The sequence below is a fragment of the Perognathus longimembris genome, chromosome 25, assembly GCF_023159225.1.
Source record: "Perognathus longimembris pacificus isolate PPM17 chromosome 25, ASM2315922v1, whole genome shotgun sequence".
Classification (NCBI taxonomy): domain Eukaryota; kingdom Metazoa; phylum Chordata; class Mammalia; order Rodentia; family Heteromyidae; genus Perognathus; species Perognathus longimembris.
In genome coordinates this window covers 18,235,413-18,248,475 of record NC_063185.1, presented here as the reverse complement: position 1 = coordinate 18,248,475, position 13,063 = coordinate 18,235,413, and the positions used below count along the sequence as shown (strand labels likewise).

Sequence of the window (13,063 nt, the reverse complement as noted above, 5' to 3'; positions counted from 1 at the left end):
GTTGGGGGGTGAACTGTAGAACTGAAAAACTAGGTTGTGTATTTGGGGGGGGGGAGAGAGAGAGAGAGAGAGAGAGAGAGCGAGAGCGAGCCAGCTATTGTTCCTGGACAAGACTGGAGATTTGGAAGGTTCTGGAAGGTTCTGTGTGGGGCTTGGAGGTGTGTTTTCCTGTGGTATCTACCCCCCCCCCCTCAGGTTCTAGCTAAGGTCATCAGGGGTGGGCGGCCTGGGGAACCGGTGGTGTCAGGTGAGGGCTACCTTCCTGGGACAGATAACTTGCTCTTTTTCTCTGTGTCAGCCCTGGGGCTTGAACTCGGGGCCTAGGCGCGGTCCTTCGGTCGCTCTCCTGCCTGGGCTGGCTGTGCCCGGTGCTCCTCCCATCTCAGGCTCCCCAGCAGCTAGGGTGACCGGCGTGGGCCACATGGTAGCGGGCTCCGGGCCCTAGCGTGCGGGGTGCTGCCGTTCTTGGGGGCCCAGGGGCGGGGGGGGGGGGGGGAGGATCCACTGACGGCAGCAGTCTTCCCAATGTCCGCTCCGGCAGCGCACGGAAATGCAGATTTCCGGGCCCCCCTCGTGGGGGTTTCAAAGGGGGTTTGAAGTAGGGCCTGGGAATGGGTTACCCCAACCTGTGCCTCCCGGGAGTTCTGAGCTGGGCACCCCGGGGTCCATCCTTGGGCCCTGCTGTCTCGAGGACACGAACATCTCAGCCTGGTTCTAGAAACTCTCCTGCGCTAAGGCCCTTCTGATTCAGTGAGGACAGAAGCCTCGGCTTGCCAGGGATCATTTCCAGTCACCTTCTGGGGACCAGGACGAACCTGCTGCCCCCCCAAAACCTGAGCACTTTCCCATGATCCTGCGGGAGAATGGCCTTTCCATCCGGGAAGCGCAACAGAGTGCACCCCAGCAGAGCACCTGTACCCCAGCAGAGCACCTGTACCCTAACAACATCGAACCAAGGAGAACTAGGAGGCTGAGCGCAAAGGACAGAAACCTCCCCAAAAGGTTCCAGCAGCTGAGACACGGAAAGTTGGGGATCACTGACAGGAGCACGGCTCTGCCCGCCCAGCCCCCCGACACCGTTCTTCCCTTACAGTTTTCAGCCTCCATGAGATCTTGTGCCCACAAATCGGCGCCCGCCCTCCCGCCCACGGGCGAGGGCTGCGTGATCCCCGCCGCCTTCCCCGGACTAAAGGAGCCCCCCCCCCCACGAAGCTGGTGAGAGGCCTCCTGTCTGTCTGTCTGTCTGTCTGTCTGGGATGGTCGTGAATGCATTCCTGACCGCTCCAGGCCCTCGCCGAGCGGTGGGGAGGTAGGAGGAGGTCTGGGGGCGCCCCTGAATGACCGGAGCTCCAACCATCTACAGTTAGGGGCCTTCTAGCAACTTCATCCTGGTTAGCAAGCCAGCGCCTGGCAGTGGAGTCCCCAATACCCAGAGTGGGGGGGGGGGGACACGGGGGAGCCACAGGCCTGGCCCGGCCGGGCGGCGGGGGGGGGGACACAGCCTCGCGGGTCAGAGGCCACGGATCTCTGGCGGCAGCCGTGGGGGGAGGCCGGAGGCTGAGCCCCCGCGCTCGGGAGGATGGACACGAGGCGAGGGGACAATGGAGGACAACAGAAAACCAAAGCACACGCTGCCCTGTTTGGCTCGTCTGTGATTTTCATTTCCACGGTGGAACCTGCGTGGCGAGGCGGGGAAGAGCATGCGCACGCCGGCCCGCGGGGGGGGGGGGGGGGGGGGACCTGTTCCCCATCCTCGCCCCGGCCGGCCGCGGCCTCCTCTCCCCCCCCCCCCGCCCCCCCCCCCCCGGGCGCCGGCCTAGCAGGTGGTGGCGAGCGACTGGTGGATGGGCGGCTGGAAGCAGCGCACGTGCTCCACCGTCGAGCTGTCCGTCTCCACCGACTTCATGTACTTGTTCAGGATGGCGAACACCTCGTTGTTCAGGATCTGGTACTTCCGATCCGGTCGGCCCATCTTCTTCAAGGGCTAAGGAAGGACAGGGGGTGCACAGGTGAGCGGGAGGGCAGGAGGGGTACAGGAATAAAGACCGGCATCGAAACGGGGTGCCTCTGCCATGAAGACAGCCCCTCAGGGCAGGCGGGGGTTCAGCCTGCAAGCCTAGCTACCTGAGTATCTCAGATCTGGAGGACGATGGTTCAAAGCCAGCCCAGGCAGGAAAACCTGTGAGATTCTTAACTCCGATTAACCAGCAAACAGCCAGAGAAACAGAGTGCCAGGCTTGAGTGGCAAAGCTAAGCACTGTGCCCGGGCACTGAGTTCAAGCTCCAGCACTCTCTCTCTCTCTCTCCTCTCTCTCTCTCTCTCTCTCTCTCACACACACACACACACACACACACACACACACACACACGGAGGCAGCGCTGTGGACGGATGAAATGGAACCGCAGGCCCTCGCCGTGTGTAATCAAGCGGGGTTGGGGTAGAAGGATCTGTTCCGCAGCGTGGACAGCTGGGTGTCTCCTTGCAGAACAAGGCTGGGATCTCGCTCTACGCTGTGCGCAAAAAAGCGCCCAGGACGGAGGAAAGGCCTGACCCCAGGAGCTTCTGAGGACGCACGGGGGGAAGGAGAGGCATTCCGGGGCGGTGGGGTGCGGGGTATGGTGATGGCGGACCTGTACATTCCACTTCACCTCTGTTTCTCTTTCCGTGCCTGTAACTGGAGCTCGAACCCAGGGCCCAGGCACCGCCTCTCCGTTGTTGTGCTAGTGGCTGGCGCTCTACCCCTTGAGCCACAGCTCCACTTCTGTGTGGAGTTTTGCTGGTTCATTGGACATAAGAGTCTCAAGCACTTCTCCTGCCCAGGCTGGCCTCGAACCGCGACCCTCGGATCCCAGTCTCCTGAGTAGCCGGGATTACAGAGCGGCCCGGCCCCTGGGTCTGGACCACCCTCCCGAGCCCTCCCCTCCCCCCCCGGCCCCCCCCCCCGTCCCGCCCTGCCCCCCTCACCACGTTCTTGATGATCTCGTCCTTGCCGTCCTGCCGCTGCACCTTGAGCAGGTGGTAGCAGAAGTCGAACAGGTCGAAGCGGCGCTGCTGGCCCAACAGCACGATGATGGAGCAGCCCGCCCAGTTGAGGCCGTCCCCGAAGCACTGCCTGCGGGAGGGAGGAGGGAGGGGCGGGTGGGAGGGAGCAGGGGCGGGCGGGGGACCCCCCCCGCCCCCCAATCATCTCCAGAGGCAGCCTGTCTGGGCTGCGTGGTGGAGTGGGAGGGGGCGGGCGCTGGCCCCCCCAAGTCAGCAGGCAACCGGAGACCCACGGGGGCAGCCCCCCTGCCCCCCTCAAAGCTCTGAACCCATCTGGGGGTGCCCGGGGGGGGGCGGGCGGGGCACTCACTCGGCCGTGAACTCGTTGGTGCCCACGGGGATGCAGTAGACGAACTGCATGGCGCTACAGAGGCGGTGGAACTCCACGCACTCGTCCACGTGCATGACGCCGTTGGTGGGGGGCGGGCCCCGCGCCACACGGGGTCCTGCAGGTAGCTGCGGATGCGCGTCAGGATGACCTCGAACATGGACAGCCCGCAGCACAGCCGCTCCTTGGTCAGCAGGTCCCCCTCCCGGGCGATGGCGATTTGCTGGGGGGGACGGAGGGCCGGGTGAGCCTCGCCACCCGGCCGCTGGGGGGGGGGGGGGCCGCCTTCCCACGCCGCGCCACGCCGCGCCCCGGGGCTGCGGGGGCCACCGGCCACACTTCTGCTCTGAGCACAGAACCCACGGGGGGCGGGGGGGCGCGGCCGAGTCTGTGACCACAGCGGCCCTACTGTGTGCGGGCCTGCCCTACTATGTGCGGGCCTGTCCTACTGTGTGCGGACCCGCCCTACTGTGCTGTGTGCGGGCCTGCCCTACTGTGTGCGGACCCGCCCTACTGTGCTGTGTGCGGGCCTGCCCTACTGTGTGCGGACCTGTCCTACTATGTGCAGACCCGCTCTACTGTGTGCGGACCCATCCTACTGTGTGCAGGCCTGCCCTACTGTGCTACTGTGTGCGGGCCTGCCCTACTGTGCGCGGGCCTGCCCTACTGTGTGCAAGCTTGCCCTACTGTGTGCGGGCCCGCCCTACTACGTGCGAGCCGCGCCGCTCCTCGTGCATGCACACTACGGGGGACCCCAGGTCCCGCGTTCAGCCTCTGACGGGCACCGACTGGACTCGGGCTCACGAGCCAGGTGGGGAAACTGAGTCTGGCAATCCCGGGGCGGGAACCCGGCGGTGCGGCAGCCGGCACCTCGATGAGCCACCCAGGCGCCACGGCGCAGCCCGACGCGGGTCGCTCCGGGAGACGGCCGGCACGGAGGACGACCGCGCGCTGCACGCCCCCACGCCGCGCGTGCCACGGCATAACGCGGAACGCGCGCGTGTTACGTGCTATACCGCGGCACGCGCGCGGCCCACGCCGCCATCCCGGCCGCGAGGAAGGCGGAGCTCCGAGGACAGCGGTTCAAAGCCAGCCCGGGCAGCGAGGCCTGTAGCACTCTCACCTCCCAGGAGCCCCCGGGACACCCCTCTCCCGGGCCAGGCTCAGCCTGTGAGGACCGGCCCCGTCTGTGGGCTCGGGAGGGGGAGGGGGGAGGGGGAGGGGGAGGGGGAGGGATCTGTGCTCCCAGGCTCCGGCCCTGCATTCCTGCCCGTGACCCCCCCAAGGGGCGGGCGTGGGGAGATGTCTCCCCAAAAGGGCATTTGTGAGCATTTCCTTTGAAGGTGAAACACAAAAAGGGCCAAGTCAGCAAGCCTCCCTCCCACCCCCCTTACATCCAGCGGCCTGGGGGGGAGGGGGCGGCCCCCCATCTCCCCTCGGCCCAACCCCCTCCCTGCCCCGCCCCCAGGAAGGGAACCTCGCTTCAAGCAGCGAGAAGGGGGACAGCGCCCCCCCCCCCCATAGCTTTAAAGTGTTCCTTCCCTGGTTTCCGGTGCTCATTTCTAACGCCAAGCCCCAGGCCGGGCGCGGTGGGCTCACCTGTAATCCCCACCATGCGGCCCAGACCCACCCCTCCTAGCTGGGGGGAAAATAACAAAAGCAAGCCCGAGGGTGGTGGAGAAGGCGGCTCAGCCCCTCCCCAGCAAGGGGGGGGGGGGAGACTGAGTTCAGGGGTCAGTACCACGGCCTTCCCCAGCAAGTGGGGGGACTGAGTTCAGGGGTCAGTACCACGGCCTTCCCCAGCAAGTGGGGGGACTGAGTTCAGGGGTCAGTACCACGGCCTTCCCCAGCAAGTGGGGGGGACTGAGTTCAGGGGTCAGTACCACGGCCTTCCCCAGCAAGTGGGGGGGGAGACTGAGTTCAGGGGTCAGTACCACGGCCCTCCCCAGCAAGTGGGGGGACTGAGTTCAGGGGTCAGTACACAGCCTTCCCCCAGCAAGTGGGGGGACTGAGTTCAGGGGTCAGTACACAGCCTTCCCCAGCAAGTGGGGGGGACTGAGTTCAGGGGTCAGTACCACGGCCCTGGCCCCAGAACCAAATGGCGTCACCGCATGGTGAAGGCGGCGCAGCTTATGTTTCAGGGGCAGCCGTGCTAACCGCTGGGCAACTGAGCTCTGAGCACTGCCCCGGGAGGCCGACTGAGCTCTGAGCACTGCCCGGGCAGCTCCGTGTGGAGCGGGGGACACAGTGTCAGCCCTGGGGGGCGGTGGGCCTGGGCGTGGGGTCCTGGCGCCTGTCATGGGTGCTGGGTGCGGGGTCCTGGCGCCTGTCATGGGTGCTGGGCGCGGGGTCATGGCTCCCGTCATGGCCTCCGGCCTCCTCGCCAGCCCGCTTTATCGGGGACACCCTAATCCCCGCCCAGGCCTCAGTTTCCCAGAGCTCCCCTTGGTCCGTACCTGGGGGGTCCCCAGCCGCTCTATGAGGGGGACCAGGTGCAGGGGGGCGTACTTGGCTTCCAGACGCTTCATGCGGACCTCCAGGCGCTCTCCCTCTGCCGAGAGAATGGGGGGGGGAGGGGGAGAAACGGGGTGACACCGGGCGGGGGCTGCGGAAGCTTCTCCTCACTTCTAGAAATCGCAATGAGGAGGCCCGCCCGCCCTGCAAGCTCTCTACTGGAGCCACAGGTCGGGGCAAAGGCCGGGCGCAGGGGGGCTGCCCCGGACTCCATCGCCTCTCCAGGTACCCCAAAACTTCTCCCTTCCCACCTGCAGCTCTCAGTTCCCTGGACGGACCGACCTTCCTTCCCTCCCTCCCTCCTTCCTCCCTTCCTTCCTCTCTCCTCCCTCCCTCCTTCCTTCCTTCCCTCTCTCCCTCCCTCCCTCCCTCCCTGGCTTGAACTCAGGGCCACTTGACCCACAGTTCCATTTGTCCTTCTTTGTTTGTAACTGAAGCAGCTCACAGGCTTTCCTGCCCCGTCTGGCTTTGAACCGGGGTCCTCAGATCTCAGCCTCCCGAGCAGCTGGGATCACAGACGTGAGCCACAGGCGTGGGGCTCGGGAAGCTTTCCGTTCCGCGATGGCCACCGGCTTCTTACCTTTGATGTAGACTCTGGGTAAGATGTTCTGGAAGGGGGCGGCGTGGAGCAAATCGCACACTTCTTCCTGAGACTGTTGGGGGTGTGGGGGGGAGATGAGAGAAAACCATTAGGATGCTGTATCCCTAAAATCGTGAGTGGCTAGACCCCTATTCACACGCACACACTCGGGGGGGGGGGGGGTCTTTAACACCAGGACTGAAAATCACAACCGTAGGTCAGGGGCGGTGGCTCAGGCCTGTCATCCAGCTACTCAGGAGGCTGAGATCTGAGGATCAGGGTTCGAAGCCAGCCGGGCAGGAGAGTCTGTGACCCTTTTAGTGCCAGTGAACCACCACCAAAAAAAAAAAGCCAGCCATGGAGCTATGGCTCCCATGGTAGAACGCCAGTCTTGTGCGTGTGTTTCACTACTTGAGCGAATCTCTGTTACTCTGGCAGGCATTTCTTGGGCGCACTAATGCATCTACTTGTCCATCAACTATGGCCTGGTATTCCATCCCTCCGTTCATTCACCTGAGAAATAGTTACGAGCCACCAGGCAGTCTCGAGGATGTTGAACAAGTCAGACCAGATCTCAGCCTGCATACAATTCACATTACAATGGCTACAGACATGTGAAAAGAAGCAAAGGGTTCCAGATAGAGATCACACACTGCAGGGCAAGCGTCTTGGGCAGTTGAGGAAGGAGTGAATTTGGTGGCGTGCTTAGGGGAAAAATGCTTGACACCAAATAGAGAATGGAATGAAGCAAGGAGGCCGGCTAGGTGGATAAGAGGTAAGGACATTCCAGTGCAAAGGTCCTGGGGCAGGGAATAAGCAGAGTCTGTGTATGTGTGCACAGTCCTGGAGCTTGAACTCTGAGCCTGGGACCTGTCCCTCAAAGCTTGCAATCTCCCCTTGAGCAGCAGAGCCACCCCCAGTTCTTGAGAGGTTTGTGGGAGATCAGAGTCTCCTAGACTTTCCTGATGAGGCTGGCCTCGAACTGCGATCCTCCCACCTCGGCCTCCTGAGTAGCTAGGCTGAGGAGCTGTGGCTGTCCGGGTGGGGACCCCATCCTTTCTTTTCCCATTTCTCTCCCCAGGAACATGTGCACACGTGCACCTGAGTGTGTACTCGTGCCGGGGCTCCAGCTCGGGGCCTTGGGCGCTGGCTCTCAGCTTTTTGTTTCTTTGCTCAAGGCTGGTGCCACAGCTCCACTTCTGGCTTTTCAGTGGGTAAACTAGAGATGAGGTCTCACTGCCCAGGCTGGCTTGGAACTGCGATCCTCAGCTCTCAGCCCCCCCCCCGAGCGGCCAGGGTGACCGGCGTGAGCCGCCACCCCCGGCGTGGAACCGTGTGAGGGGATCATCTGAACACAGTGGGAGGCACTGAGTCGCTCCGTCTTCAGCACCGACGTGGGCGAGTCCTGCAGGCAGGATGTCCTCTGTGTGACCTTGGCGGTGGACCCCCCCCCCCAATCTGACCCAAGTCTTTAGCACCGTGTGATTGCATGGGATCCGTGCTAAGACCCCGCGTTTGTTCCTACGATGTTTCTTTTACAGAGCCGTGAGCTTTCTATGGGGGAGGCGGGGCCCCCACCCCACCCCCACCCCCCCCACCCCCACCCCCCACCCCCACCCCCACCCCGGTCCTTGAGCTGAAGAGCCCCGGGGAGGGCACCCAGGCCCGGAGTTCAAGCCCCAGGACTGACACACACAACAACCCCCCAAACATGCAGTAGGGCCGTGGAAGGCAAGACCGGGTGGAAGAGCATTATACTGTTGATTCTACTCCCGCGCACGACAAAGAGCGCCCCAAAACACGGCTTTAGGAAAGGATCTCCTGAGGGCAATCTCAGAAGTTCTTAAGTAACGTTTCGCTCTCGACTCTGAGATGACAAACAGCACTCGTGAATGACGTGAGGGGGAAGAGCGAGGGGCGGCAGACTGGAGACGGTGACCCCCCCTCCCACAGAGCCCCCCTCCGGCTGTCTGCTGCAAAGGGGGGGGGGGAGAATGGATGGGTCGGGCCAGGACGGGGCTCCCAACATTCCCTTATATAGACGCACGCGGAGCCATGCGTGCTGCACAAACCCCGGAGACCCCGATCTCCAATGAACCAGCCCCAAGGCGGGGGAGGGGGAGGGCAAGCCAAGCCAGAGCGTGAGCCCCGAGTTCAAGCTCCGGGACTGGCACACGCACACGAACCAAACCAAACGGTCGCTTTGAAGGTGGGAAAGGAGGGGGACTCCCGATTCTGACCCTGCTCTCCTAAGCGTGGCGAATACGACTTTGACGATCACCCACGTCACGGACTAGTTTTATGAGAAAATTTTAATATTCGTGCCGGAATATAACCCCCCCCCCGGGGGACTGTCCTTCAGAAAGCGAGCTATGGTCCCCGTGGCTGTCGATGTTGTTTGTTGGCAGCGGTAGGGTTTGAACTCAGGGCCTGGGCGCCATGCCTGAGCTCTTTTGCTCAAGGCTAGCAGAGGCTCTGCCCCTTACAGCCCACAGCGCCCCTTGTGGTCTTCCGGTGGCTCGTTGAGAGGTTAAGGGTCCTCGTGGACTTTCCTGCCCCAGGTGGCTTTGAACCGTGGTCCTCAGAGCTCAGCCTCCCGAGCAGGATGACAGGCGTGAGCCACCGGCGCCCGGACACGGATTTTTAATAAAGGGAGAAGGTTAAAAAAAAAACCCCACGGCAAAAAACGGGGGGTCTGGAGTCATCGTTAGCTAGGGGAGGCGGGCGCTGCTGCCACCTTGTGGTCAGCGCGGGAACTGCTGCTGCGGCGGTGTCCAAGCCCGGGTCTGGAAAGCCACACCCGAGGGGAAGGGCAGTTTGGGGAGCCTCCTTTCTCCAGTGGACCGCCTCCACTCGGTCCAGCCTTGTGCCCACCGGCCAGTGCGTTTCTCACAAGCAACCAGCCCCCGGGGCCCCCCGCACTCAGGAGTTCAAGGCCAGCCGGGGACTCTATGGGAAGAGCCTGAATCACTAGCTGCTAGAGAGAGGACCACGTTTCAGTAACAAAAAAAAAAGCAAGTGGAGTCGGGTTTGGGGGTAACGAGTAGTAGACTATTCATGTCTTCAGGAGCGTAGAAGAGATTTTTCTAAGCAAGTTCCAAGAACACCAAGGAAGGCAAAGAAACTCACCTCCGAGAACGACTGCCCGTCAGAAGACAAACCGCGACATTTGCCATCTATGTACTCATGCCATGTAAAACCATACCAAGACTCCAGGAAAGACAACCCAACTGAGAGCAACAAGAACTGAGTGGTACTCGCAAGTTTCTCCGCGGCTGTACCACGTGCAAAGGGTCTCAGCACTTTAGAAAAGAATCAAGACGGGGCTGGGAATATGGCCTAGTGGCAAGAGCGCTTGCCTCCTACACATGAAGCTCTCGGTTCGATTCCCCCAGCACCACATGTATAGAAAACGGCCAGAAGCGGCGCTGTGGCCTCAGGTGGCAGAGTGCTAGCCTTGAGCGGGAAGAAGCCAGGGACAGTGCTCAGGCCCTGAGTCCAAGGCCCAGGACTGGCAAAAAAAAAAAAAAAGAAAAGAAAAGAATCAGGACATACCCCAGAAAAACAGAACGTGTATATATTGTTTCGCGTAAATATAAAGAGGTACATACAGGCATTGCACCGATGTTTGCTCTTCTAAGACTATATCCTCTTTTGGTCTCAGTGTGTGTCTAGAATCCTGCATAATTTATCACATCCCTGTGGGTAGATCTAGTTTCCACTTATCATAGAGGATGTGCGCTGTTTGCCTCTCTGAGCTTTGGCTTACCTCATTTAACGTTTGTTCTAGTTCTTTGTTTTTTTTTTTCTTTTTTTTGGCCAGTCCTGGGCCTTGGACTCAGGGCCTGAGCACTGTCCCTGGCTTCTTCTTGCTCAAGGCTAGCACTCTGCCACTTGAGCCGCAGCGCCACTTCTGGCCATTTTCTGTATATGTGGTGCTGGGGAATCGAACCCAGGGCCTCATGTATACGAGGCAAGCTCTCTTGCCACTAGGCCATATCCCCAGCCCATAGTTCTTTGTTTTTATATTAAAAAAAACAGACGAAATCAATCGTTCATGAGGAGGTGAAGAGATGCAAACCCCACTAGATTGCTGGGTGTAAGTATAAATCAGTACTACCAGTTTCAAAGTGAGACTGTGTTTATTTAATAGAAAACACAGAAACCTGTTTTCACCGGAGACCTTTTTGTTCTGGTCCTGGGGCTTGAACTCAGGGCCTGGGTAACCTTCCCTGAGCTTTTGTGCTGAAGCTTAGCGCTCTACCACTTGAGCCACAGCTCCACTTCCAGCTGTTTGGTGGTTCCCTGGAGATAAGAGTCCTATGGACTTTCCTGCCCGGGCAGGCTTTGAACCCTGACCCTCAGATCTCAGCCTCCTGAGTAGCTGGGATGACCGGCGTGAGCCGTACCTGAATGAGCTCGGGCGCGAACCTGTGCAGCTTGACTATTCAGAAGCGTGGGCCTAAACCTTAAGAAACCACACGGGTCGTGCCTAGAGACGCAAGCGTATTAAGAAGCTCTCTCTCTCCCTCCCTCCCAAACCAGCCGACACTCCTCTCTGCGCACCCCATGGAGACCCGGCTCCGGAGGAGTGGGGTGCCGCCCCACCCCCCCGACCTTGAACAGGTTTTCCTGCTCAGCTGTAAGATGCAGAAGGCCGCGTTGCCACGGCAACCGGGCTCACAGCCGTCCTCAACCTGGCAGCACCCACAGGGGCCACGGGGGGGGGGGGGGAGGGGGGGAAGGAAGGGCGCAGGGGAGCAGCCGGCCCCAGGGCCCCACCCACGACGGCAACGCCCCGACTGGGGTGTCCTGACGCCCTGGGGCCCGCCGCCTCCGCCCCTGCGCCCCGTCCTCTCCTCCCACTGCCGTCCGTTCCTCTGTCTCCTCCCAAGGCCGGGGCGGGCCTGCTGCTGCCCCTCACCCTCCGCCTGGGCGCCCTGGCTCCTCCCAGGCAGTGGCCCCCCATCTGCTGTCACCCCCTTCCTTCTGTCCTCCTCTCCGCCGCCTCCCCCCTTCTTTCCCTCCTCCCACCTCCTCCACCTCGGCTTCCTGTCCTCCTCTTCCTCTTCTCGTCCTTCCCAATTCCTCCTGCTCCTCCCATCCTCCCCCTCCTCCTCCCCTGCTCCTCCCGTCCTCCCCCTCCTCTTCCCCTGCTCCTCCTGTCCTCCTCCTCTTCCTCCCCTGCTCCTCCCGTCCTCCCCCTCCTCTTCCCCTGCTCCTCCTGTCCTCCTCCTCTTCCTCCCCTGCTCCTCCCGTCCTCCCCCTCCTCTTCCCCTGCTCCTCCTGTCCTCCTCCTCTTCCTCCCCTGCTCCTCCCGTCCTCCCCCTCCTCCTCCCCTGCTCTCCCCCCTCCTCCTCTCCTGCTCCTCTCATCTTGTCCCCCTCCTCCTCTCCTGCTCCTCTCATCTTGTCCCCCTCCTCCTCTCCTGCTCCTCTCATCTTGTCCCCCTCCTCTCTCCTGCTCCTCTCATCTTGTCCCCCTCCTCCTCTCCTGCTCCTCCTGTCCTCCCCCTCCTCCTCTCCTGCTCCTCCTGTCCCCTCCTCCTCCTCCTCCCCCCTGCTCCTCCCGTCCCCTCCTCCTCCTCTTCTCTTCCTCCTCCTACTCCCCTGCTCCTCCCCTGCTCCTCCCCTTCTCCTGCTCCTCCCGTCCCCTCCTCCCCCTCCTCTTCTCCTGCTCCTCCCGTCCCCTCCTCCTCCTCCTCCCCTCCTCCCCCTCCTCCTCTCGTCCTGTCCACCTCCTCCTCCTCCTCCTCTCCTGCCCCCCCACCTCACCACCTTCTCCTTCCTCCATCTCCTCCTTCTTCCTCCTCTCATCTTCCGCTCGGCTCCCTGTCCCCCTCCTCCCCTCCCTGTCCTCGTCCTCCTCCCCCCTCTCCTCTGTCTTCTGTCCGTGCACACGTCTCTTCCTCCTCTCTTTCGTCGTCCTGTCCAGCCCCTTCTCCTCCTCCACGCGGCTGCGAGCCTCCTTCCTCCCCCTCCCCTCCTCCTCCCTCCCCGTCTCCTCATTCTCGTCCTGCTCCTCGGCCCCCGACGGCGCGTCATTTCCACGACTTCAGCCGACGCGGGCGGGGCCGAGGCTGCGCTGCAGCCGGCCTCAGCTCTGGGGACCCTGGCGGGCGTGGGGGGCCGGCGGGGGACTCACCAGCGCCTGCTCTATGAGGAGGCAGAAGAGGATGGCGTTGCCCACCTCGCGGAGGCTCTGGAACACGTCGGTCTTGAGCTCGGCGTACTCGATGATGTCCTTCAGCTGGTGGTGGAAGAACTCCAGGATGCCTGGGGGGGGGCGGGGGTGGGGGCGGTCAGCGGGGCGGGGGGGGGACAACCCCCCCCAGACTCGGGACCCTCAGGAATCCACACCAGACAAAGCTGGTGGGAATCACTGTCACGCGCACGCGTGTCCCCCCCCAAACCAAACGCACCGCCCCCCGCCCCACGTCCCGGCCGGCCGGCGGCTTCCTGGCCACGGGAGCCGGCGCGGGCGCTGACCCACGCGGGAACCATGTCACGGACCAGGCCCAGATGTGAGGACAGGAGCCCCTCCCCCGGCTCCGCCCCCCCAGCCCCCCCTCCCGGGCCCCCCCTTTCTTTCCCCGCCA

The 13,063-nt window shown here is 62.6% G+C and overlaps 1 protein-coding gene across 1 annotated transcript in view; it reads right to left on the bottom strand.

Annotated features, from left to right (window-relative positions):
- Window positions 1-1,816: 1,816 nt before the first annotated feature.
- The window catches only part of LOC125342015, a 12,525-nt gene continuing 1,278 nt past the window's right edge, over window positions 1,817-13,063 (bottom strand). Inside the window, exons 2-7 of the mRNA XM_048334150.1 lie at window positions 12,610-12,740; window positions 6,466-6,538; window positions 5,828-5,922; window positions 3,354-3,594; window positions 2,966-3,113; window positions 1,817-1,984 (exon numbers count right to left, since the gene is read on the bottom strand). Of these exons, the coding sequence (XP_048190107.1) occupies window positions 1,817-1,984; window positions 2,966-3,113; window positions 3,354-3,594; window positions 5,828-5,922; window positions 6,466-6,538; window positions 12,610-12,740 (856 nt within the window). The remainder of the gene's footprint in view (window positions 1,985-2,965; window positions 3,114-3,353; window positions 3,595-5,827; window positions 5,923-6,465; window positions 6,539-12,609; window positions 12,741-13,063) is intronic.